The sequence below is a fragment of the Artibeus jamaicensis genome, unplaced genomic scaffold (genome assembly GCF_021234435.1).
Source record: "Artibeus jamaicensis isolate MK-2021 breed Jamaican fruit bat unplaced genomic scaffold, CSHL_Jam_final contig_464, whole genome shotgun sequence".
Taxonomy (NCBI): domain Eukaryota; kingdom Metazoa; phylum Chordata; class Mammalia; order Chiroptera; family Phyllostomidae; genus Artibeus; species Artibeus jamaicensis.
The window spans coordinates 11070403-11096585 of record NW_026521842.1 but is presented as its reverse complement, the minus strand read 5'-3'; the positions used below and the strand labels follow the sequence as shown (position 1 = coordinate 11096585).

Genomic DNA, 26183 nt, shown 5'->3' with positions numbered 1-26183 from the left:
AATGATGCTCCTAAAGTCGTCCAGCAGGCATGGCTTTCAAAACCAGGATTACAGCCCACATTTCTCAGGGCTCTTACCAGGGGCCCTCTCATTAGCCCTGGGGCAGAGGTTAGCATGGTTACTGATGACAAACCTGCTGGCCTCAGTTCTAGAAAGATTTTTGAAACAGGAAGAGGAAACAGTTTGTTCAGCAGACCATTAGTAAGATACATACTCTTCAACCAAGTACTACATAGGAAGTTCTGAAAGTGACTTAAAAAGTTGGCTGCCACTATTTCTCTTGACCTTTACAACTCCCCAAGGTACCGTTGTTTTTGAAAGGTACGTGGCTAAAGTGCTTTTGTTCTCATACATCTGGTGGTGCAACATTTAAAAGGTTATTAACAACCACACCTAAAACGAAAGCAAACTAAAAGGACAGCTAGATCAGGAGTGGAAACATAGGAATGAAGATCTCAAGGAGGGTTAGCAACAGGGGAGTGGGAGGAGGAGAAGGGGGGAGAAGGTACAGAAAATAAGTAGCATAGACAGTAGATAGAAAATAGAAGGGGGGCAAGAATAGCATGGGAAATATAGAATCTAAAGGACTTGAGACGCATGGTCATAAACTAAAGGGGGGGTAATGGTGGGGATGGGGGGTAGGGTGGAGGGGAATGAAAGGGGGAATAGAACAACTTTAACAACATAATCAATAAAAAAATTTAAAAAAAAAAGGAATCCAGAGATTCACTGCTCCAGAATTTAACATTTAGGCCAGTGCAGGTTTGTAACCTTGCAGAACTCTTGTTTCTTTAACATTTCTTTCTCCTTTCTGGTTGTCCCCTCCGTTCCTTAATCATTAAGCCATTAGGACATCAGATTCTGGTCGGCATCAACCTGTCTTAAGAAGAGAGCCTCCGGTCTGTTGACCACAGAAACAGAGATCGAGCTAGAGATAACGTCTTGGCTTCAGCTGCATTTCAGCCCCAGGCCCATGAAAGTTGACCCTACAGACTCCATCCTCATGAAACCGGACAGAACAATGCCATCACTGACATCAGGACCTACTAGGACAATCAGCTGCTCACTATCCTGGCCCCGACTCCTTTAGCCATCATGATTAATGATTTACCCGCTGTTTAATCCAGCCCCTGGGAGCCACCGGGAGGCCAGGTCTTTGAACACTAGCTTACCTGTGACTGTGGGCTTCGTACCATTTCCTCAACTAATAAACCTATGCTTTCTTCTATGTAAACTCCCGTTTGCATTTTATTGGGCTTTGATGGGCTCAAGCAAATAGACCCCTTTAGTCCCGTAGCAGAAACACACATGCAAGCTGCAAGCTTTGAGGCACTGGATTCAGGTAACATGGTCAGGGATGCTGGTTTGAGAGGCTTCCCTAATGGGCAGCATGGGAAAGATGATTAAAGTGGTGCTTTTAAGATGACTTTTTAATTGCAAAATAATGATACCCCAGCATCCCTCCCTCTCAGAGTTTAGGGGAATATTTAGAAAGTGCTTGTGTGTCCTGAGAGAAAGCTTGGTATGTAATTGCAGGTTATGATCACTCCTTCAGGTCATGCCCACCTGATTACCTCCCAGCAGGCTGACCTTCGGAAACCTGCGTCTAATCTCCAGGGTTTTCACAGCTAGCAACCTTTTTCTTTATCCCTGGGTAGAATGGAAAGCAGCGGTGTGGGCCTACGCCTTCCGCTTTCATGGACCATTTATCATACGAAAGCCCATTTGTCTGCACCACTCTAACCAAATTAGGTAAACAGAGTCCTAGGAGGAACTGACAGCTGTTAGAGAGACAAGGAATCACAAAGTGCAAAGCCTCATTGCAGCAGCTGCCATATAAACAGTTTTCAAAATATGGCGGTTAAGAGGCAGGTTAAGGAGAGAATCTTCAGGGGACTGCCTATAATGCTCATAAGGTTTAGCTGGAAAGGGTGGCTTATATTCCCAATTCTTCGATATAGTGGGAAAAGCCCCGTAATATCTGGCCCTCCTCCCCTCGGCCCTTCCCAGCCTGCAGGGTGCCAGACGCAGTGCTGAATGCATTCCATGCTGTTTCACTGAATCCTCAAAACAGCCCTTTGACAGGTGTAACTACTACTGCCATTTTCCATGATGAAACTGCAATTCAGAGAGGCTGAGTAGTGTACCCAGGGTCACACAGCTAGAAAGGGGAGGAGCTCCCTGTATCCAAACATTCTCCACAGGTCACATTATCGTGGGCCACACACTGTGCTTGGGTCTGGGGATTATTAGAGCAAAAATCCCCCTGACGTTTGTTAAAATGGCAAGCAAGAACTGATTCCAGACTATTGTAATAGGTGTCAAAACTACCTCCACAGGGGAGAGACCTTGGACTCAGCTCCAAATACAGCAAAGACAGCTGGGGATTCATAGCACCTAGCAGAGTGTGGAGGATCTATGGATAAAAAAGTTACTAAAAGAAGACATCTAGGGAAATTCTTGCTGAGTGCAGGTCAAGGACATGCGTCAAAGGTGGGGGGGGGGTGAGGAACTTAATCAGATATCAAGGGTGGGCAGGATCCTCACGAAACTGATTTAGCAGGATTTTTGTAAAACTGGGCTAGGCAAGCCAAAAATAGGACAAGGGCCCTGGCTGGTGTGGCTCAGTGGATTGGGCAGTGTCCTGCAAACCAAAAGGTCACCAGTTTGATTCCCAGTCAGGGCACATGCCTGGGTTGCAGCCCAGGTCCCCGGTTAGGGGTGTGCAAGAGGCACCCAATCAATGTTTCTTGTACACACGGATGTTTCTCTCCCTCTCTTTTTCCCTCCCTTCCCTTATCTTTAAAAATAAATACATTAATTCTTTCAAAACAAAACAGGACAAGAGCCAGTGCTGAGACCTAACTAAAGAGAGGCTCTGGGGACGGACCAAGTTTGGTCAGGGAGATTCTTTGTCATGATACTCAAGTGAGCCAAGTGGGCAACTCCTACCCTTCGTGGAGTGAAGAGTTAGAAGCGAAGTGACAGTCTTACCATCTGTGGTGCCCTGGTGCACTAGGGCAGCTTGGCAGCTTGGTGGGTGGGGTGGGGGTGAGTATCAGGACCTGCCTAGCATATTCCCTTCACCCCTGGAGAGAGGCGGAAGCGGCCAGTCCAGGGCTGCCTTTCAGTCTCAGCTCCTCATATCCCTTGGTGTCTGGCCCTTTCTCTCTGGCTACCTTGTACTGGGTGCATCTTCTAACCTCGATGTACCACTGAGCTTTGGGCAGCACCCTGACTTTGCCCTTCCTGACAGAGAGCTCGCTACAAGAGCAGGGAGATTGGGGAGACCATTCCCTGCATGATCTTTCTCAGTCCTGCGTCCTGTATTCCAGAGAAACCCACACCCTCGCCTGCAGAGTGGAGCTAGTGCACAGACAGAGCACACACTTGCATGTTCATTCAGTGAACACTTAGTGAGCTTCTAGCATATGACAGGCCTTGTGCCAAGTGCTAGCAAGATGCAGGGATGAATGAGACATTAATTCACAAGTTTAGCAATTGCCACAGCTCACAATTTGTGTTTGGACACCTATATAAGAACTCATGTTAGGAGCTGGAACTTGAAAAGCTGCAGAGGAGAATATAATAATGACTACAAGCCTACAATTGTTCTAAGAATTTGATGTATGTTAGCAATACACAACAATCCTAAGAGGTAAATCCTATTAGGCTCCTTTTAAAAGGAGGCTTAGGGAGATTATCTCCTCTAAAGTCAGAGTGATGGAGTAGTGAAGCCAGGACTGAAACTCAACACTGGTACACCCCAGAATACACAACACACTGTGGAAGTATTGTAACCTTCACTGCAGCATTGTGCAAATAGGTAACTTATAACGGCACCGAGATCTGGAAAGTTCAGTTCCACCTCAGGATCAGAAGAGTGTAAAAACTCATTCAATGTGATCACACAACAGAAACAGACTGAGCTCAGTAGACACTAGGGAACCTGAGCCATTACTGGCAGCAGCTGAGTTCTCAAAAGCTCACGCTGTGCTGAAAAATGCTTCTCTTTCCTCTGATGCAGCACTTCTCAGGCCTCACTGCGAACACAACTCACCAGGGAGTCTTGGTAAAATTTAGGTTCTGATTCAGTAGGTGTGAGGTGGGACCTGAGACTCTGCACACTTGACAAGCTCCCAGGTGAGGCAGATGCGGGGTTCTCAAAGTGTGGTTCCTGGAACAGCAGCCTCAGCAGCAGCAGCAGCAGCATCACTGTTGGAAATGCAAATTCTCAGCCCCGCTCCAGTCAAACTGAATCAGGAACTATGGGGAAGAGCCTAGCAATCTGTGCTTAGCAAGGTCTCCAGGTGATGAGGATACACGCTTAAGATATACAGCATATGTAGGTTCTGTATTACCCAATAGATTTTTGGTAAAATATACATTTGACTATGAGAAACATTTCCAAGATCTAAATGTAACTACAATAGACATGAAAACTGCTTAATGTGTAATATTACAGAAAAACATCTCACTCTAATTAAAATGATCTCAGTATTTGTTAGGAAGGTTATGATTTCTCAGGTTATAATTACAAACAAGCTTATTATCATCATTTTATGAGCCTTGAGTTTAATTTCAATAGAAATTGAGATGCTTGTTTCCACTGTATCAAATTTGCCTCTGGATGCTGGGGATCTGTATTACTTAAGATAGGATAAGCTAAGTAGTAAATAAATAGAAGTTTTCAGTGTTTTGTTTTCCTTTCATGCGCGTATCACATCCTCAGCATGGTGTGTGTGTATGTGTGTGAGAGAGCAGTAGGGGTCTGGAGGAGTAGTTTGGTCCACCCAGTCACTCAGGACCCCAGGCTAAAAGATCTCTACCTTCTTTGGACACAGCTTCCTCAGCCTGAGGCTCCAGACTACTGGTGCAGGGCAGAAACTTAACACTTAGCTGGGCTTTTTCACTCTCTCAACCGGAAGTGATGCCTATCACTTCCACTCACATTTCATTGGCCAAAATAAGTCTTTGACTCTGCCTAGCTGCAAAGGAAGCTGGAAGAGTGGTCACCTATGTCCAAGAAAAAGAAAAGAACTAGAAATTGGTGAACGATAGTAATATCTCCACATGAAGCTGAAATATGTTGCATCTGAATCCCCAATAAGCACCATAAATAATAAAAAATGGTCAGCAACCAACAAGATCTCTCTAAATCAGCATGTGTGACACTGCCAATTATGAATAATTTATTATGTGCCAGGCACTGACTACCCTTTTTTTACATATGTCTATATTAAGTAGCTGTCAAATGTACACTTATAAAAATAGACATTAAATAGTATAAAAATCATTTTCAATAAGGATCCAAGTGTCATAGAATGAATGTTGACAATGGAGTGAAATGGTTTTTATTCTAATCCTGGCTCCATCCATATCTGCTCTAGTTGTTTATCTGCTGTCTGCCTCAGCATGCTCATCTGCAAAGAAAAGTATCTACTTGGGAGGGTGGTTACAGGGATTAATTAAGCCCAACCAGCTTTAACAATTAAGCTTTATTGTTAAAGCAATAAACATGCTTATCTACCATGTCTCACACACAGCCCTCAGCATAAGTGGTGGTGAAACCCCACGTGATTGTGGCAGCTGGTTAGGGAAGAAAACTGGAACCACTGGGGCCACTGTGTGGAGGATGCGGCAGGGAATACAGTTTTACCGGTATTAAACGGGACATACATTTTAATCTCTATACAAGGTCGGAGGAGGACTTGCCTTGTAGAAACTATAAACATCTCATTTTCCACGAGGCTATACAATTAGGCTAGGTAGCTGCCCAGAGTCTACTTGGGGTACAAAATGTACATTTAACTATGAAGAAAGACAAACACCATTAGAAGAAACATGTTCTGCCTTTTATCCCTACCTCTAAAGCACATCTGTATTCTGAAAGACAAAGCAGAAAGGAAATACCGTCTGGCAGCCCATGCCCTTTCCCAGAAAGATGACTCACCTCCTCAATGAATGTCCTGGGGAGACATGTTTATGAGGATGGCAGCCTCTGCAAGCCTCTGGCTGTGCACGTTTCATGCTATGTATTTTGCTCCCGTGTAGATAAACTGCAGCAAGTTCATTTTGAATGCACAATCTCATACAATTTCATAAAAGCAGATACCATGCATATATCATGCGTGTATATATATCAGTGGATGTGCTGTGGGCTGGTAACCTAGCCAGAATCCCACAAAGCAGACTGTGGCCATAACCCACACTGCCTCTTCTTCACTGGGGAACCCTGGGCACCCTCCCGAGCCATGGAGGTGCCTCCAACATCTTGCCCTGTCCCCAGGAGCTCCCCCAGAAAGCCAACCAATCCTCCCCTTGTGCCCTCTTCATGGGAGGGCACAGTAAGTTCCAGCAGTGTCATCTCCTACTACCAGACCCACCCTTTCCTTAATCAACGCCAGCTTCTGCAGGACTCTCCATGTGCTGTTAGTCTTCTGTGTGTTTCCTAGAATGAACTTCACCTCCCCTCTGGCTTATCAGAATTCTTCCTCTCCTTTAAAAGCCAGTTGAAATGTTTTTCAATATCTATAGTCAGTCAAAAATTATGTATTGATTATGTATTGATTACAGTAGTGGGAAAAAGAGATGCTTTGCTCTCTCTTTCCTAGAGCTTAGATTTTAGTGGAGGGAGGCAGAGACTTAAGGAGAGCTACGCATTAGATCACCTAGTGATGAGTGCTGTGGAGAAGAATAGAGCAGATGAAGGGACTAAGGAATGGCAGTATTTCAGATACTGGTTGGGGCAGCATCACCGGGCTTCTCCATGAGATCTTCCTCTACCCCCAGGAGGAAGTAATGTGCCCAGGCATCGCTCTGATGGAGCACCAGGCCAAGTGCCTTGAACAAAACACCAGTTCAGATCAATGTCAGCAAGGATTATGGGGGCAAAGAGAACTCTGTACATCAGAGGAAAGTGGGGCTAAACAAAGTGTGGAAACTCTACCATATTTGTAACAGGGTGCAGCCAAGAGGGGGGCCCCAAAAAGGGATTTGGAATGTGGTCCAGAACTCAAGGTGTCCAGGAAATATTAGGATGTCCTCACTCCTTCCCCTACAGATGTGAGTTGGGGGAAGGGACACATGGAGCAGGGCCATTGAGAACTGTTTTGCATAGCAACAACTTTTCAGTTAACCTCTGGCAAGGTCATTTAACGTATCTATAACCCATAACTGGTTTCACAGATATGTTGAAATAGCTGTGGCCATGCTTGGAGTGTGGGGGTGGGGGGGGATGGAAGTCACTCCTCCTCAAGGTGTAACGGGGCGGGGGCAGGTCCCCTGAGTTACAGCACCTGTGTGAGAGGCTGGAGAAAATTGGCTCCATGACATGGGGCCACACCTGCCCAGACTAACTATGGCAGCCCAGTAAAGCTGGGAGGATATGGGAGTCCCGGCAGGTGTAGCTGATTGTGGGAGGAGTTGGAAATGCGGCTGCAGAGGAGGATTGGTGCCAGGATTTAAACTGAGGCTTGGCAGCCATTAGAGAGAGGACCATGCAGCCATGACAGTGAGGAGAAAGCCACACTCTTCTGGCAGAGTGGGGACCCCTGCAGCTGGAGTAGAGAGAATCACCACTGGGCTTTGGCAGAGTGGAGACCTCGCCTCCCCACAGCTTTGAGGAGAGGAGAGATCCACGTGGTTTGGCCAGAGTGGGGACCCCTGCAGCTTTGGGGGTCCTCTTCTAAGAGGACCACACGGCTTCGGGGTGCTCCCTTTGGCCACGTGGCCTGGGAAGCAGGAGAGACTTTGCCTGGAAAATGGGTACGAAGGACTCTTGCCAGTAGGCCATGAGAAGGTGCCACATGGAGTAATTAGAGATCCTGCCTGGACGGCAACACAGCTGATAGTGCCAGCTGTGGGCATCTGTGGGTATTCAAAAAGGGCTTTGGTTTTTTAAAGATTTTATTTATTTATCTTTAGAGGGGAAGGGAAGGAGAGAGGGAGAGAAACATCAATGTATGGTTGTCTCTTGTGCATTCCCTGCTGGGAACTGGCCTGCAACCCAGGCCTGTGCCCTGACTGGGAATCGAACCTCAATACTTTGGTTCACAGGCCTGTGCTCAAACCACTGAGCTACACCAGCCAGGGCTTAGGGCTTTGATATTTTAATGAAGACATTAGGTCACTACTTTAAGTGTATATAGCATTAAATAATCATTCCTTTCCTTTTCACACATCACTGGCATTGAGAGATGTGAAATTTTCAGACATAACGAAACCCCTCTGTTCAGTAACAGTTTTTGGCATCCCTGGGTGGACCAAATATTGCCCCCCGCCCTTGGACCTGTTGTTTCTGTAACATACTCACAGATTATATATCTGTGAGGGATAGTACCAAATGCAACCCTCCCAAAATGTATTTGACATTACTGCCCTGTCACAGGGCACGTCACAGGTCTACGGTTGCTTGGAACACACTTCCTGTTCCACAATAGTGACTCTTTCAAGACAGGTATGGCATCCAATCACTGCATCCAACATGTAACACAGCTCACGTCATGTACAGGCACAAAGAGATAAGCACTTTCGTTGCTAACAGCTTATTGTCTTGGGCAATTGAAAGGCCTGCTTCAAACCCTCACTGTGGTGGTGGGAGGTGGGACAAGAGTGGGTGCCCACTGGGGGTAAGGTGAGCTAATTTTTTTCTTATTAAAGGAAGGAATTAATGAACTTGCTTCTAGTCTCCATTCCCCAAAAATACCCTGGGCAGAAGCCACTAAGAATTTTCCCCAAAGCATGTGTTTAACCTGAAAGATACCGTACCCTCAGTGGAGGTCTTGAGCTAATATTTCCAAGAAGTTTGCAGGGTGGAAGGAAACTCAGAAATTGTAACGCTGCCTGTGTTACTATAGCAGCCACTAGCCACATGTGGTTATTTAAATTACCAAAAAGTAAATAAAAATTAAAAGTTAGTTTCCTCACTGACACTAGCCACATTTGAATGCTCAGTAGCCACATTTGGTCTGTGGCCACTAATAGAAAGCAGAGATATGGAGAATTTTTGCAGAGAAGTTCCATTGGACAGGCCTTTGAGAAGTACAGTCCTCCACCGTCAGATCTGAAACTGCTCCATGACAGCCCACGTCCTTTTCCGGCTTCAAACAATGACGGATGCCCACCCCTCCCCCTTAACAAGAATACTGCGTGGCCGTTTTCAGCCAGCCAGCCGTAGGAAACACCAGAGGCTAGCAGCAAATGGACTGCATTCTTATCAAAGGGCCTGTCCATCTGTCTCAGTTCTGTCTGTCTGTCTCTCTGCCCACTTGGTAGTATATATTATCCCAGATACACCAGACGGGGGCATGCCCAAGTGTAATCTCTGTGAGTAGAGCACAGATGGCATAGTTGTCCTCGTGGTAAAAACAATGGATTGGATAAGCCAGGTAAGAGGTAGAGTCTAGATTTAGGGAGTGCTATGAGTTTCCACATCCCTTCATTGATCTATTAAAGTACAGGTTTGGCCAGAGTTGAGTTGTGAGTTTGCTGGTGGGCAGACCCAAGGCCAGGGTGAGGACACGGAGGGTAAATGCCTGACCAGAGATGAGTTGTGAGCTGCTGGTGGGCAGACCCAAGGCCTGGGTGAAGACACGGAGGGTAAATGCCTGTGGAGCAGAGTCTGTGCTTCTTCCATAGACACTGAGCTTCCCTCCACACTGGAGAATTTCACAACTAATTGACAAGCTAATTGAGACCAGACTGTGCCTCATTGTACAGCACAGTTACGTCATTAGCTACATCCTAGGCCAAGCCCTCATTTGGATTACAAATTTCCCAGTACAGTTGTTATTGGTAATTAAACCTAGTTGATTGTTCCATTACACAGAGATTCCACGGCAGTAAAGGGATTAAACATAACTCATCTTTAGCTCATTTCTAAAGGTGCACAGAGATGAGGACAAACAATGGTACAAAATGTGTGAATGACGCCCGCCCATCAGTTTTTATCAGTTTGTGGTGGGCCTGCCTCATAGAAACTCGAAGATTTAAGACATCTTAATATGCAAGCATACATCTATTTTATTGTTCCACAATAAAAATTAAATACAGATGAAAAACACCATGAAATACTTTGAAAAATCATGTTGGCAGAGCCCAGATGTAAATTCCTAGCAATTTACATTTTTGTATTCCAGGGCAGTTCTAGAAGCATTTTCCTATAATCTGTGTCTAACCTTTTTTCCCAGTTCACACTTGCTTCCAGAAATTAAGGTCTGTCTCAGGTCACTGACTTCTTGGCTAACGTGTCTATGTAGACTTCCTGGGCCTGGCTGGTTTCCAGTCTTTTGTTTAACTTTTTCAGATTCGAGTTCCACTTGACCCCCTTCAAAGTGCAGACACAGCAGAATGACCCAAGGGTCTGGCTGCAAATGCAGGTGCTTGGGCCCCCCTGCTCAACATCCCTGAGGCTGCAGCCCAAGAACCTGCGTGTGTAATCAGCCCCCAGAAGGCGCTTGTGCAGCGAAGTCACGCACCACTGTGTGTGACTCCAAATCTCTCAAGAGCTGGAATCAACTGTCAGGCGTCTCTAGACCTCCAACACCCAGCTCCGTGCCTACCCAAAAATAGGCATCAAGGAGAGAATGTGCAGACCCAAACTCGTAAGTTCTTTCCTTTTTTAAATGGTCTTTAACAACAAAAGAACCAGCAGAGACCACATTGTGGAGGGATCTGCCCGCTCCAGCCTATTTTCTACAAAACAATCCATGCGCCTTCCCTGGAGCCTCTTCCGAGTTGCCCAAGTTGCCAACTCCCAAGACCAGAAAGAAAGATCATTCCAATGCTACCAGGAAGGGTGCCTCCTGGCTCCCTGGCCACCATCCATCCTTTCCTCTGGGGCAAGGAGGTGGCTTATGTCCTCAACATTAAATGTCTCTCTCTGGAGCACTTAAACCAGTGTCTTCGACCTTTACAACAGAATCACCTAAGACGCTTGCTCAGAAAAACACATTCCTGGGTGAATTTTACCCTGAGATAAGTACCCATGGGGTGGGATTTGGGGAGATGAATTCTCCATTTATCCCCCCAAATGATTTTGATGCTGTGGACACTGGTCCATTCATAGAGAAATTCCTATTTAAATCGAGTCCTCAAAGAACTCCCTCAACTTCCTCTCCTTAAAAGGTAGGAAGGCTGTGAAGGCTGATCCTGCTTTGCTCTCTCTGATTTGGCATCAGAGGGGCAGGGGGAGGGGGTTGGTAATACAGGATCCAGCAGAAGTAATGCCTGCTTGAGTGTGATTGGTAGGGTAATAACATGGGTGTCATAATTTATAGTTTTAATTTGAACATTTCACCTAAAATGTCACATGGTGTGTTTGAGTGTGATAGTGCTTTCTTACAGAATTGCATGCTTATGATTTTGCAATAAAAGATTTTGTAATAAAAAAGGGGCGTTATTTGTGCCAGATCCTGTAGATGGAGGGTGAATGCCCAACCCAGCAATTACAACCATTATATTCTGATGGATGTGATACTTAATATGAAAGCCCTCCCCTGAGACTGTGTCCTCTAATTGCTTAGAGACCCTCCTGCAAAATGAGGAAGGAATGGAGGAAACTCACATTTCTTAGGAAAATAATCCTAAATGCTAAGTATTCCCTATTATCTTACCGCCTCTCCACAGCCTACCCAGACCTCACTGCCTACTCCCAGGCAGAATTAATTGCTTGCCTGTGGCTCCCCACTCCCCAGAGCACTTAGCCCCCTTCCTGGATGAGAGCATTTATCTGGCGTTAAAGCTAATTGTTTGTTGTACGTCTTTTCCCCAGACATCCTTTGCTCTCAAAGACTAGCTGGAGTTTCTTAATCTCTTTGGCACCCAGCCTTGGCTGTAAGGTGCTGCTCAAATAGAGGTTCCAGGCGGCTGAACTGAAGATAAGGTCCACCCTAGCCTCTGGGAGCTTCTGTGAGAGAACTGCACGTTGAGGTGTTGGCTTTGCATGCTGCCCTTAACTTTTGCATAGCTTTGCTTCTCTCTTCCACACATTTTCTAGAATTATGTCACTACCAACAAATCCATGTACAAAAGCTACAGAGACAAGTCATCTTCCCTAAAGACGTTGCCCATTAACCTTGAAGCCTGTGTTGTTTTGCAAGTTTTGAGATATACATATACATGTATGTATATACCATGTATATATAATCTTATGATGCATTTCACCTGTGATGTTCCCAGTGCTCTGGCTGCCAGCCTTACAAAACCCATAAAAACTAAGTATTTTTACAGCAGACTTTTTGATCCTTAAAGAAGATGCTAAGCACATAGGCTTGGTACACAAGACATCTCGATCCTGCTTTTTGCAGTAAGACCATCCCCTGCCAAACTGTCTTTCTGATGTAGGGAGTATGGGGTTTTTTCAGAAGGCTTAAAGCTTCTTTTTCTGGTTCCTTCAGCCAGATTTTTGGAAGAGCCCCAACTGGCTCCAATCTCTCCCTACTTCCAATCCACCCACTGTGATTCCACAAAGATCTTCCTGAAAACCCAGACCTGTTATTCCTCTATCTTTAAGAAGAAGGTCAACCTCCATCTTGCTGTGGCTTCCAACACCTTTTCACCTGTTTCCCGGGCTCTGCTCCGCCAACTGCCCCCTTTGTTCCTGCCCTGTTGCTCTATCTGCTCCCCTGAACAGAGCTCTTCACTCCTCCTTGGCTTCTGCTGCTCCCTCTGCTAAGAAGGCCATCTCCTCACTTTGGCCTCTTAAAATCCCACCTACCCCTCAAAACCTACCAGAGTGCAAGCTACAGCTCAGTGGATGGGATCAACACCCGCCATGTAACCATGGGCAAGGCACTAGACTACTCTGAGCCTCAGTCTGCTCATCTTTAAACAAAGGGTTCAATCAAAGGATGTCTACAAGAAGATAAAATAAAATCCCTAGACAATAATTTCCAGTCCCCAATGCAACCCTCTGAACCACTCTCCCCTCCTTTCTCATACAGAGCTGAGAACACACTATACATTAGTAGAGCTGAGTCATGTTTATTACCACATCCAGTAAACTAAGAGGCCTTAAAGGTCAAGGGGTCACATCTTAGACAAGCCTTGCACATAATAAGTATGCAGTGGATATTGGATGAAAGGTTAATTTATCTCCTTCTTATTCATAATCAGAGCCATATAATTCATAGTTCGGTTGCTTCTGTGAGGTGATGTTGAAATAAATGAACTCTGAGGTCAGAATGATCTAACCTTGAACCCAAGCTGTGTGAACTTAAGCAAATCATTTATTTCCTGATCTGGAAAGTAATGATGTTAATACCTCTATGGAAATAACCCTACTTCATGGTGTTGCTCAGAGGATTAAGTACATGTAGGTGAGGCGACATCACTGTTATTATTAAGAATGTCATCAAGCTTTTGGTTTGGGCTCTCTCAACTTCGGCAGCCTCACCAGGTGAACATCTAGGCTCAGATGGATTTCGGAATTTTGGTTCCACGGTCCCACAACCCTGGGACCCACAGAATTTCATGGGCCCTAGGCAATTTTGGTTTTATAAACCCCTTCCTCAAAAAATAATAATAAAATGAATTCTATTTTATGACTGTATTGATATAAAGGTGAATGTAATCCTGGCTAGATTTATTATCTTATATTGGCTATTACTGTATTCATTTTCTCCTGATTTTAAAAGAAATTAAAATTAAAGCATTATCGTGGGTCCCAGCCAGTGCACCTTCTGCAGGGATACAGAAGTCAGCCTGGCCTCAAGTCCCTGAAATCTGACTTCTTACACGTGGGCTCCCCCTAGGCGCCCTCTCTCCGGCTCTTCTGGAGCTGCTCCTCTGGGGGTCGTCGCACAGCATGGAGTCTTGGCACAGACTTGGGGCTCTTCCCGAACTCTCTCTCCCCTGCCCACTCCCTTCCCTTGTTTATTTTCCACACACAGCTGAGAGCAGTGGCTCTCTGAACATCAGCATCTCCTACCCACAGATCACTTGGCCTTACCCCAGTTTCTGATCCAGCAGCTCTGGGATGGAATCCAAGACTCTGTATGTTAACAGCATGCAGGTGGTGCTGATGCTGCTGGGCCTGAACTACCCTGGGGCACAGCTGCTCTGGAGGCCTGCCATTTCCATTTTCTCTGGGAAGGCTTCTCTGATCTGCGTTGGTCATGTTTCTCCGTCAGATATTCTCCAAGGACTAAAGGGCTCTGCTTTATCTATGTAATATTGTTTTATTACTTTCTCCCTCTCTCTGCCACTTGACATTAAGATCCGCATGGTGTGGCATCTGCACATAGCAAGTGCTCAATAAATGCGTGCCGCTGGCTATTTAGAAAAGCTGAACCAGCTTAACCTCCTAGCAACAGTGAATACTCTCAACTCACCAGCACTGCATTTTCACATTTTTTCTCCTTTATTACAACTGTCAGCTTCAGAATTCCTCATACGCCCGTCGTTCTCGAGATAGAGCAAGGAGCTGAGCCGATCCCGAAGGCCGGGTCTTATTTCCCTCCAGCCCCACCCTTAAGGTCGCTCCGCCTCAATTCTCCGCTGACCGCGCTAGGCCCCGCCCACTCCCTCAAGTTCCTTGCTCCATTCCTTCTCTGGCCGTTGGCCCCGCCTTATCTCCGTCCCCAGGCCCCGCCTTTCTTCCCTCCGCCGTCCCACTGCAGCTCTGCGCCTGCTCGCCGAGTGGAACACCTCCGGGGAATTTGCTGCTGGAAACAAACTTTCCGAACAATGGCACGATCCTGTCCTCCAGAGTCAGTCAGGTAAAGACCCCGTGGCCCCGAGTGCACTGAGCCCGGACTTGATCGGAACAGGCGCTAACAGATCGTGGGTCGCCGGTCGCCGGGGCCTTTTGCCTGAGATTGTATTTGCTGAGCCCGCGCTCGGCGCTCTCGCCTCCTTGGACGCCCGCAGGGTCCCAGGATCTCTGCACCTTCTCCGGCCCTATACATTTTGAGTTAACACCCATCAGAGGTTCACGTTCCCACCCCCAAGGGCAAAGAGTTTTCCTCTGCGCGCCCGGCTCACCTCTTCTGCCCCTTACGTCTCCAGACTTTGACCTTAGGAACTACGTGAGTCCGTAGGAAGCGACCCAGAATTCAGGTTCCCCGGTGGCTACCTCCAGTGAGGACCTTGGGTGTCTCAGTTACTTGACCTTTCTGACCTGGACCGGGTAATGCGCTCACCTCACCAGGCTGTTGTGAGGATAAAGAGAAAAAAGCAAGGCAGGAGTGTGGAATAAGCCCGTGCTCACAACAGGTTGGCTGCTACTGTTGTTGGTGTTTTTATGGTGATTATTCCAGGGATCGGCCCCTAATGTAGTCAAACACATTTTTGCAGACCATCTGCTGGACCCTCTGGTTAGTTATGGGGGCCTCTTAGAAGCCACACTGGGTCAAGTCCATCGTCACTGGGCCGGCAAGCTTCCTCTTCTGGACGTGGGCCTGTGTGCTTGGGATGCACCCTGGAGTGCCCTCAGGTGCCAGCGCTCAGTGATTATTTTCAAGACTTTTGGTCGTTTTTGCCATTCACAGCCATTATCCGATGGCTATTAGTAAGCACCCTGCCATGTAGGAAGAGGCAAAAAGGAGAAATACCTCCTGCAAGCAACTGCTCATTTAATTATGGGGACATTTATGATAGTAGTCACCGTTCATAGGCCACTAGCTGAGTACCAGCCACAGTATATGAATTATGTCCCTAAATCCTCACAGATATTTCCAGACATGTCACAGATGAGGAAAGAGTGGGTTGGAGAGGTCATCTGTGAACATTTTGAAACCAGTTCCAGCTGACTTGAACATCTGATTTTTGCCCACTATGCGAAACCACTGCCTTTCCCATAGAAAAATGAAATTATTTATTGGTTGTCAATAACAAAGTGCCACGATCTGAGTAGCTTAGAAAACAGAAATTCTCTCACAGTGCTGAAAGCTAGAAGTCCAAGCTCCAGGTGTTGGCAGGGTCTTTCTCCCTCTGAAAGTTCTAGGGGAGGGTCCTTCCTCGCCTGTTGCAGCTTCTGGTGGCTCTGCTGTTCCCTGGCTTGTGACAGCATCACAGCCAGTCCCTGCCTCCATATTCACATGGCCTTGTTCCCTGTGTGTCTCTATCTGCTGTCCTCTTTTGTAACGACACCACTCATCGGAATCAGGGTCCACCCTAAGTCCAGGATCATTTCATCTTAAATCATAAATGAATTGCATCGACAGAAATCCTATTTCCAAGTCAAGTCACATTTGAGGTTTTGGGTGGACACTATTTAACCCACTACACAAATTGGCAACACAATCCTCCTTTCAGAAGGGGCCAAAACAAATTCACAGCCATAAATTCAGGGCACCATTTGTGGTCACAAATCCAAACACTTGCATATTTTCAGGTAATATCTTCAAAGTGTGTTCCCCTGGTCTGCAGCATCCCCGTGGCTTGGGAGTTGGATACCTGCTAACTCTTAGGCCCCACCCCCAACTTGCTGAGTGACAGTTGTAGAGCCGGCCCAGCAATCTGTGTTGTATGTAGTCTGCTCTGCTGGTGATTCTCTTGCTGCCAAAGTCTGGGAACTGCTGTTTTAAGGCAGTTGAATATGTGATAAAAAAAAGGAATACTTAATAACATGACATAAGGGCCAGATTAAGGGAAAGTCCTTAATTTTACTATGCTGTAAATTTACAGTGACTTACTCAGCAAACCTGTCTGACCTGAACATAATTATGGATTTCAGCAAGTAACTTGTTGCATTATTAAAACATTTTATCATAATTTAAATTTAATTCGGAAAGCACTGCTTTCGTGCTTTGGGGCCATCGGCACGTAAACTAAGGGCTGTTGAACACAGGCACTGTGGTGCTGTCGATCGGATCACCAGGAAGGCTACTCAGTGACTGATGGGCAGGTAGCAGGAACACACCTGGATAACCTGGATGAGGGAATGACTCACGTCCCCCGTGGGATGGTGTTAGGCAGTGTAAGATTTCATCACGCTGCCCAGAGCTATGTAGAATTTTAAACTTATGAATTGTTTATTTCTGGAATTTTTCATTTAATATTTTTGGACTGAGATGGACTACAGATCATTGAAACCACAGAAAGTAAAATGGAAGATAAAAGTGGACTACTGTAGTTTTTTTATCTTGCCAAAAATTATGTGATTTGGGTATTATTTCTGCCCTATTACTGAAAAATACGCTGAGACTCAGCAATGGTAAACGTCAAGTTACACAATGAAGCAGAATCATAGGCAGGACAAGGAGATTTTTACTGTCACCCTGGTACGATAATGTTTGGCTTGTTTCCCTTTTAGAAACAACTTGATAGATGATGCTAAGGCCCGCTTAAAAAAGCACGATGCTGGGACCAAGTATTCTCACTTGTCGTATAGTAAATGTTCCATCCTTTTACCATTGTTGGTTAAAGAAGGAAAACTTCACCTGTTGTTCACCCTCCGCTCAGAAAAGGTAGGTGACTAAAAGATTCTGCCATTAACGTCTCAGGACATTTGAAAATCCCATGAAATTTTATTACTTGCACACATTTTAAGGCAAGAGATTCCCAAATGGACTTTCAAAATTGTGATGTTTGAGGGGGCCACAGAATAACATGGCATTTTTGAAGCTTTGAAAAGAAAAATAAATAATTTAAAATACATTTAGACCAGGGTTTCTTAACCTTGATGCCTTTGGCATTTGGGCCAAATAACACCTTGTTGTGGGCACTGCCCTGTGCATCATGGGATTTATGTTTAGCATCATCCCTGGCCCCTCCCCATTAGGTGCCAGTAACACAGACACATACCCCTTTGTGACAGTCACAAATGTCTTCAGAGGCTGACTACTGTCCTGGCAGGACCCGGGGGGCGGGGGGGAGGCAATTTCACCACACGTTTGAATGCAGGCTCTCTCCTTGCCAACTGTGTTGTGTGACTTTGTCTCATGTAGTTGCCCTCTCTGTGCTGTGATCGCTCCATTTGCAAAATGAGGACAGAAATATGAGCCCTGTTCAATAGGGCTGCTTCGAGGATTTCATAGCGGAATGGAGGCAAAGTGCCTGCAGCAGTCCTGGCATTGGGCAAGGGCTCGGAAAATCTCAGCCTTCATCATCACTAGGGCCGTTAGCGGTCATGGCCTGAGGTGTTCAGATACACCTTTCAAGGTGTTCAAGGTGTTCAGATACACCATTAAAGAAATGCTGTGCCGGGCGTGCAGTTCCCCTGGGTCACACCGGCCATGGTCACTGTCCCTGGCTGTTAGGGGGACTTCCGAGGAAGAGTTGGTAAGCAGGAATTTCAGTTCTTCAAGTACAAAAAAGAAAATGGGCCCTACTAAAGTGTCTTTCTAAGCAGAACAACAAAACGTCTTGATGTAGGGGAGGAAGAAAGCAAGCTGAGAACTCAGCGGGAGTTTTGTGGATTTGGGATTAGACTTGTGTGCATTCCCTCTCTCCTGTGTGGGTCAGATGATGAAGGCTCCCTCTCCGAGGGAGACACTTAACTCGGAACTGGGGGGTGGGGAGCTCTGTTCCCAGCTCTGCCAGAAAGCACAGAAGCACTTCGACATACTTCTTTAATTAAAAAAAAAAAATAATGGAGAAAATCTAGACCAAAACGGGCCTCTGGTCTCTGTTTCAAGTATCTTTGCCTTATTGATTATTAAGTGAGAATCACCTTAGACCATAAATGCTGATATGCAAAAGTCACATTTTTTAAAAAGTATTTAAATTTAATTAAATTGGGCTCTGAGCATATCTGGCTTTGGGGTCAGGAAATTCCCACAGGCGTCACCTGCACTTGGCCTCTCCCTGGAGTCCCGAAGGCTGGGTCCCCATTTGTTGTCTCCTAGATGGAGAAGGGGGTGCGTGCCAACGGTCCCTCTTGTCTAAGTGGGGGCTCCCCTGCTGGCTCTGGAACCCGGAGCAAAGTTCTTCATCCCTGAGCCTCATCAGTTTTCTCCTTTCCCTGCCCCTCCTCTTCCTTCTCCCTCCTCTCCTGTCTCTTCTCTCCGCTCCCAACTCTCTAGGGCTTGAACTAAGCAAACAGAAAGTCAAGCAAAAAAATAGATGAAAGTCTTAGGAAATTCGGTTGCAACCTTATTTGGCTGTGAGTAGCATTCCATAAGCTTTTATTTAATAAAAATGTTATGCTATTTACGAAAAAAATAAAATGATTGAAAACTTCTTTACTTAGATAAGGTCTCTTTGGTGCTGACAGTTTGTGAATAATCATTTTTATAAATATTTTCTTTAAAACTGCATAACATTTTCTATTTTTAAAACGATTTTTATTTATTTATTTTTTAGAGAAAGAGGGAGGGAGAAAAACATCAATGTGTAGTTGCCTCTCGCACACCCCCTGCTGGGGACCTGGCCCGCAACCCAGGCATGTGCCCTGAGTGGGAATCGAACCAGTGACCCTTTGGTTTGCAGGCCCACACTCAGTCCACTGAGCCACACCACCAGGGCGGCATAACATTTTCTTACAAGCATTTAAAATAGTCATTTAGTCAGGTGTGTATTTCTGTCGAGCCTGATGCGCCCCTGCAGGGGCCTCTGGCACCGATGCCTTGCTGCTGCTGTGCTAACACCATGGAGGTAGTTTTCAGCAGTGATGCAGCCGTAGGTCTTTCTCTTAGGCATTTGGGTGGTGAGTGGTCAAGGCAGTAGGAACATGTCCATCAACCTGGTTTTCACCTACACTTATAACTAACATTGATGTGGAGATGTGTGAGGTTTCTGTGTATTGCAGCAGTTCCTGTGTTGTTACTGATCTTGAACTTGCTTTTTTTGGTACTGATTTATTAGCAGAGAGGAACTTTAAAATGATTTCTTCCGTTTTTTAAAAAGTTTGCCTAAATGAGGCTTTAAGCAGTAGAATGCGACAATATTTATAACGGCATCTAGTTTATTTTTACAAGGATATATTGGGCCTGGTGCTAAAAAATGCCTACATGACCTCTTGATTTAGCTTCCAAACATCAAGAATTCTCCTTACGCATTCTCATGAATAAATGTTTCACATGGGCCAGGTGCTGCGCCATGTGCTTCAGCCGGCAGCTCCTGTAAACGACTCCACGACCCGGGAGGTAGGTGCCACGGTTACGCTCACCGCACAGGGTGGAGAAGAGGCCGGGCCAGGAGGCCGGCCCTGAGGTCACAACAGTGCAGGAGAGAAAGGGCAGTGGGCACAGCGGGAGTGAGTGTGAAAGAAACAGTCACGTTTGCTAAGAAGTTCGGTCCTTTAGAGGAGAGAGGCATGGAGGGTCTGTGCTTCTCCACCCGTGCCCAAGATAGGAGAGAAAACATTTTAAGGGCAGAGATTAAAAAAAGGGGGAAGGTATTTAGGATGAGCGGGGGCGAGGCAGGCAGAGAGCCTCCTGCCCCTTCACCCATGCGTGCAGAGGTGCGGCAGCGTTGACACAGGGCAGCGCTGGTGGTACGGGGACCACGTTTTCCGTGGGAGGAGGTAATAAATGTGTGGTGTGTTCCAGAGCGAAAATGCTGGTTTACACTCCAGCTCCATTACTCACGTCTTACCTGAATTCAGTAGCCTGAATCGGGTCAGGCTATTGAAGCTCTTTGAGGCTTAGTTCCCTTATATACAAATGGAAAGAACGGTATTTCAGTAACGGATATGTCCATTAATGGAAAGATAGATAATTGTGGTACGTACATAGAGCGGAAGACTATTCAGCCATAAAACCGAAAGAAGTGCTGACACGTGCTGCAACTTGGAGGAACTTCGAAACCGTGAAGCGCGAGGCGAGGGGAGCAGACACCTAAGGTCGTGCGTCACAGGATTCTCTTTACAGGGACTGTCCAGGAGAGGTGACTCCACAGACAGAAAGTGAGGATCTGCTGTCCAGTGGGTAGAGTCTCCATCTGGGGAGATGAAAATGTTCTGGAACTAGATAGTGGTAATATTGTGTGATGTTGTGAACGTATTAAATGTCACTGTATGTTCACTTTATGTTACAGATTTCACCTTGATTTAAAAAAATAAACTAGCGCTGGCTGCTATGGCTCAGTGGATTGAGTACCAGCCTGCAAACCAAAAGGTCGCAGGTTCGATTCCCAGTCAGGGCACATACTGGGTTGCTGGCCAGGTTCCCCAATTGGAGATGCACGAGAGGCAAACGATTGAGGTGTCTCTTGCACATTGATCTTCTCTCCCTCTCTTCTTTCCTCCCTTCTCCTCTCTCTAAGAAGTAAATTTAAAAAATTTGTTTTAAAGCTTATAAAACTGTTCCGATGACTCTGCAAAAAGTCCTTGTGAAGCAGCATGTCCAGAACAGGGTAAGCACACTCACTCGGTCAAGTTACCCATTGGTAACATTGCCTGTTCAGCGCCCTTTCAGCTGTGCCCAGCAGTGTAAATCTGTGTGTGCACGCATGTGTGTGTGGCATCTTTGGGGGGTCTGTAGGGAATAGTTAACAGGGAGAGAAGTTCTCTAAGTTCACTTTTTTAAAAAAGGATTCAAGTAAAAACATTTCCTCTTTTGCTCCAATTCCCCACCTATCCCCACCATCATAAGAATGGTGTCTAGCCCAAAATATAGGTGCGGGAAGTACTTGTTGAATGAATGGATGGTTCCGAAATCGGAGCCACACAGTGCAGCTCTGTTCTTCCCCTGTCCAGCTCAGACGGTCACCTGGAGAGGTGTGCTTCCCTGGAGGACAGCGTGACCCTGCAGATGTGGATGACGTGGCCACGGCCCTCCGGGAAGCCCAGGAGGAAGTGGGGCTGCGCCCTCAGCAGGTGGAGGTCGTCTGCTGCCTGGTGCCGTGTGTGTTTGATGTAAGAGTTGGAAAAGAAAGGGGTTGCTAAGACTCATGAGCACCCCTTGTCTTCAGGGTGGCCGGACATGTCCCCGAGAGACTGGTTGTTGTGTGGCTTTGCCTCCTACAAGCCGAGCAGCCTTGGGAAAGCCCCATGTCTTATCCAGGCCACTCTTGCACCATGCGGAAATAAAAGGGGAACTAACTGCATGGATGGTTTTCAAATTGGGTGCTGTGGAACCCTGTGGTTGTTTTTACACTAACCCCAGGTGTCCCCCTCAAAACTTCCAGTAGAATCTTTCACTTGATAGTGCCCTACATTTATTTGCAAGGAGTCGTGATTGTAAATAGAAATCCTCTCATATAAACATATGGGTAAAACAGTTCATAGATGATTATAATTTCCCATAAATGGGAGTATGTCACAATTAATGTGATGTCACTTTATCGATAAGATGGCACATCTGTGTCTGTACCGATAGGGAAAGTTATCTTTTGCATTTTTTAATGCATGGTGCTTTAAAAATTTTTTGCTTTGTTTTAATGCATAATGGGCTGCATGGAATCCCATTATGTGGCTATACTCATAATTGACCTACCCTAAATTTCCATCATCTGAGGAGTGGTAACTTTAGAGTTTTCGGCTATTGCAAATAATGTTTCAGTCTTGTGCAGCTAAGTCCTCACTGAACATCGTTGATAAGCTCTGCAACTTTAAGTGAGCCACCATCTAAGGAAACCAGTTTTCCCATAGGACAGTTGATATAAACAAAGTTCCCACAGCATCGCATCAATGGCATATTGAAACACTGTGATTATAGGATCTGATATACTTGTATCTTTTCTCTCTGGTAGGAATTTGTCATACAGATATACTTAACACAAACTCAATTGCTAAGTCAGAGAGACCATACTTTTATAATGCAAAATTGCCATTCCAAAAGATTGTACCTACTTATGTTGACAAAGTAGTTTCAGAGTTATCTCACAGATGCTGCCTAAGATAGGGCAGAGGCAACCCCCTTTCATGGGGGACGTAAAGTTTACATTGTAAAGTTTACATCATAAAGTTTACATCTGCCGCAAGTTTTCCCTCCTCCCCAACCCACCTCCTGTACTGACTGCTTCAGCTGTTTTCTTAGTCCAGGTGGAAGTGGCATGACTTTAGCATTTGAAACAGTATCTCTTTACTTGTTAATTTCTGTATTTTGTTTTCTGCTTTTAGAGAAACATATTGATAACACCCGTTGTCGGGTTTATAGACCACAACTTCCAGGCCCAGCCTAACCCTGATGAAGTTCAGAATGTGTTCCTGGTGCCTCTAGAGTACTTCCTGCATCCGCGCGCTTACCACCAGAACCATGTGATGCGGTATGGTTGCCGCTTGCTTTCTCATTGTTTCGAGTACACAGACCCTGAAGACGGTGTGACTTACTGTATCAAGGGGATGACTGCAAAATATGCTCTCTTCATTGCCTTAGTTATTTTGGAAAAACACCCGACCTTTGAGGTTGAATTTAATCTCAATGATCTAATATCATCCTCTGAAAAATCCTTCCTGTGGTTTCATAATCATGCCACAAGCAAGTTTTGATTTATGAGACCAACATCCATATAACTGTCTAAGCAGCTTTCTCGTGTGCTTATCCGCAGAACCACTGTAATGCTAGCTGGTGGAATTTGACAGGTGAGAATTTTTCCTGCAATATGAAGATAAAAAAACCTTGCCTTGTTTTCAGTTTCCCTCTGTTTTCTGAAATAGCAAAAGTCTTTCAAAATTGGAAAATGTGTTTATAGTATTGCATAATTTCTCTCACAGTGTATTAGCACCATTTTTCTTACACATGTAAGGAAATATATCTGGCACACAGTAGGCACTTAATAAATATTTGTTGACTATATGACCACATGGCATTTATCTCGTTTGTAAGAGGTAATATCTCTTTCTGTCTGATGTTACATGTGACAGAAACTTCTGGCCAGCCATCAGTATCTGTTGCCCCTTTCTCCCACCGCAGGAGAGTTGACATGAAGCCCAAAGCTCCGGGTAGAAACAGCATTACCCAGGATCCCTTGTGGTTAAATGTGGCTCTGGAACTTAGTTTAGACCAATGGGATATGAATGACAGTTCCCTTGGCAGGTCTTCAACAATTGAAGAGATAAGCCACCTTCCCCGGACTTTTCCCCCCGTTCCATGAGCTGCAACATGGATTTATTTGCAACCCGCCCTTGATCATATAGGTAAAGAGAATTCCTGGGGGAATGGCAGGACCAAAAGATGGTAAGAGCTTAGTTCTCTGAATGACTCGAGCAAAGCAGCCCACCACCCTGGGCTGTTCACATGAGAGTTGGGATGATGACACAGGACGACAATAAAACTGTTACCTTCCTGCCGCCATAATTCGGAGTCACTTTGCCTGAGCAGAGCTATAACCCTAAGGAATATACCATAACACGTGAAAATGGCCAGATGGATAAGCACCGAAACTTGAGGTGTTTGCCAGCAGTTAGAGTTTGGATGAGCTGTGACATTTAACATACGGGTTCTGTGGCAGGCACAGGACACCCTTGGATGTTGGTGGGGTTCGGCAGTCACCATCCAGAGCAGCTGAAATGAAGGAGTACAAGTGGCCTGTGTGCCTACCAATCGGGAAAAAGGTATATCTAGCTCAAGATGATGAGCAGGAAAACACCAATTTCAAGCATAAGCCCCACATCGAAGTCAAAAAGACAAAAGTTCTGAATTGCAAGGAGATCTACCACTTCTGACATGGGCATGTCCATATGTCATGCTTTACGTTTAGTGGGAATTTCTTAGCTGAATTATGGTACGAACCATCCTGCACAAGGACCGGGAAGCAGGTGAGTGAAACAACACAGCCTTAACTGTGTGATGGCGACTGCCCATCTCACTGGTACACTACATTTTTAGAAAGCCAAACCGTGTTTTAGTAAGACATGGTCGCCAAGAATGCGAGGCCTGCACTAAACCCATCAAACGGCTGCACAGCTGCCCATGGCCGCTGTTTTTACTTTCTGAGAGCTGGCAGAGGAAAGTACCCACTCTGCTGTTTTATCCCCGTAAGTGTTGAAACAGCACAAATCAGGCTCCAGCCATGAAAGCAGATGTTGGGTAAGGTTCCCCATTACCATTCGGACAGGCCTAAATTATTTCTGAACAATTACAGAGGCATTTGCAAATGTGTGTTTACAATCTGACAGCAGGGCGATTGCCAGGTAGGCTGTTGGCCTCCCAGGTGGTGCAGTGTCGCCTTTCGGAACTTTTTATGTGGACTCCGCAAACCTGCCTGGGTTCTGAGGAACTGGCCCTGCTGAAGCCTGAGATCAGAAAGGCACACATAGCCCCTGAGTTTAAGAAGCTAAAATATTTAGCAGTAGAGGCACTGTTCCCTCACCCACCCTTTTCAGCCATGTATTTTATGATATCTCTCTTCTGGTTAAACATCCTTTGGTTAAAAGGCAAGAATGTGTAGCAAATCTGGCTCAAATAAAAGAAACACGTACTGGCAGGGTGCTGATCTCAGGGAATCTGTAAAAGTCACTGAACAAACCAGACTCAGGAAGCATGGCGGTGGGGAGTGCCCTCAGCAGCACCAGGCTGTGAACCTCCTTCCCTTTTGCATCCTGTCACACTGGGACAGTGGCCACCTGTGTGGGCCGACTGATGTGGACACAGACCAGCGACAAGCTCAGGGATTCAGTGCCCACTTCCTTGGATAAAGCTGCATTTGGCCAGTTTCTGTTAGGTCCGGAATTAGATAAAAGTAGCTAAGAGGAACAAGGAACCCGAGGCAGGCTCCAGACTCAGCAAGGAAGATAGAAAATACAGAAAGTACAAAGAGTGCTGAACAAGATAACCACCTGTGCATGACCTTGTCTTTGCAGAAAAGTATCCACTGCTGCAAGCAGAAAGCAGAGCCATGTGTGTTCCCTCGAGATAGCCAATCGCTAATGGCTACATCTGCTTCTGTATTTGCTTGCTTGCTCACCCCAATAAAAACCCTAGGCTGTACGCGCCAGGCGCGACTCTCATTTGCAGCCCTCTGGGCACCGTGTCTCCGGACACCTCGAGAGTTCGCCCCTGCGCAGGTAAAGCTTTGGCTAATAAAGTTCCATCTTAAACTCCTGAAAGTTTCCGACCATTTGTTGCTTGCTTTGGTGGATGCCACATTTCCAATAAGGAAAAGCAAGGGTCAGAGTCAGGACCACAGGTGCACACATCTCCCTGAGTCGCCTGAGTCAGCAGGCTGTGGGTCAGTTTGCAAAGTCAGTTTGATGGATGTCCCCGAACACCGATGCTCTCCAGTCCTTAACATCTGTCAGTTCTGTAGCTTCTGCCACCCAGAAGGCTCAGCCCTGTCTCCTTTGCATCCTTGCCACCTTGGTCAGCAGGTGGTTAACAGCCCTACTTCTGGAGTCAGACTGCCTAGATTTGAAT

At 45.9% G+C, this 26183-nt stretch overlaps 1 protein-coding gene across 2 annotated transcripts; it reads left to right on the top strand.

The window, feature by feature from the left end:
* Nucleotides 1-14596: 14596 nt before the first annotated feature.
* NUDT7 (nudix hydrolase 7) lies at nucleotides 14597-23627 on the top strand. Of its 2 annotated transcripts, none has more exons than XM_037144729.2 (4): nucleotides 14597-14720; nucleotides 17258-17411; nucleotides 21584-21703; nucleotides 22949-23627. In XM_037144729.2, the coding sequence occupies exons 1-4, from the start codon at nucleotides 14689-14691 to the stop codon at nucleotides 23315-23317; spliced, it is 675 nt and encodes a 224-aa protein (XP_037000624.2). In that variant the 5' UTR covers nucleotides 14597-14688; the 3' UTR covers nucleotides 23318-23627. The 2 variants fall into 2 exon arrangements, with proteins under 2 accessions (XP_037000624.2, XP_037000623.2); XM_037144728.2 differs by having other exon boundaries at nucleotides 21584-21742.
* Nucleotides 23628-26183: the final 2556 nt, after the last annotated feature.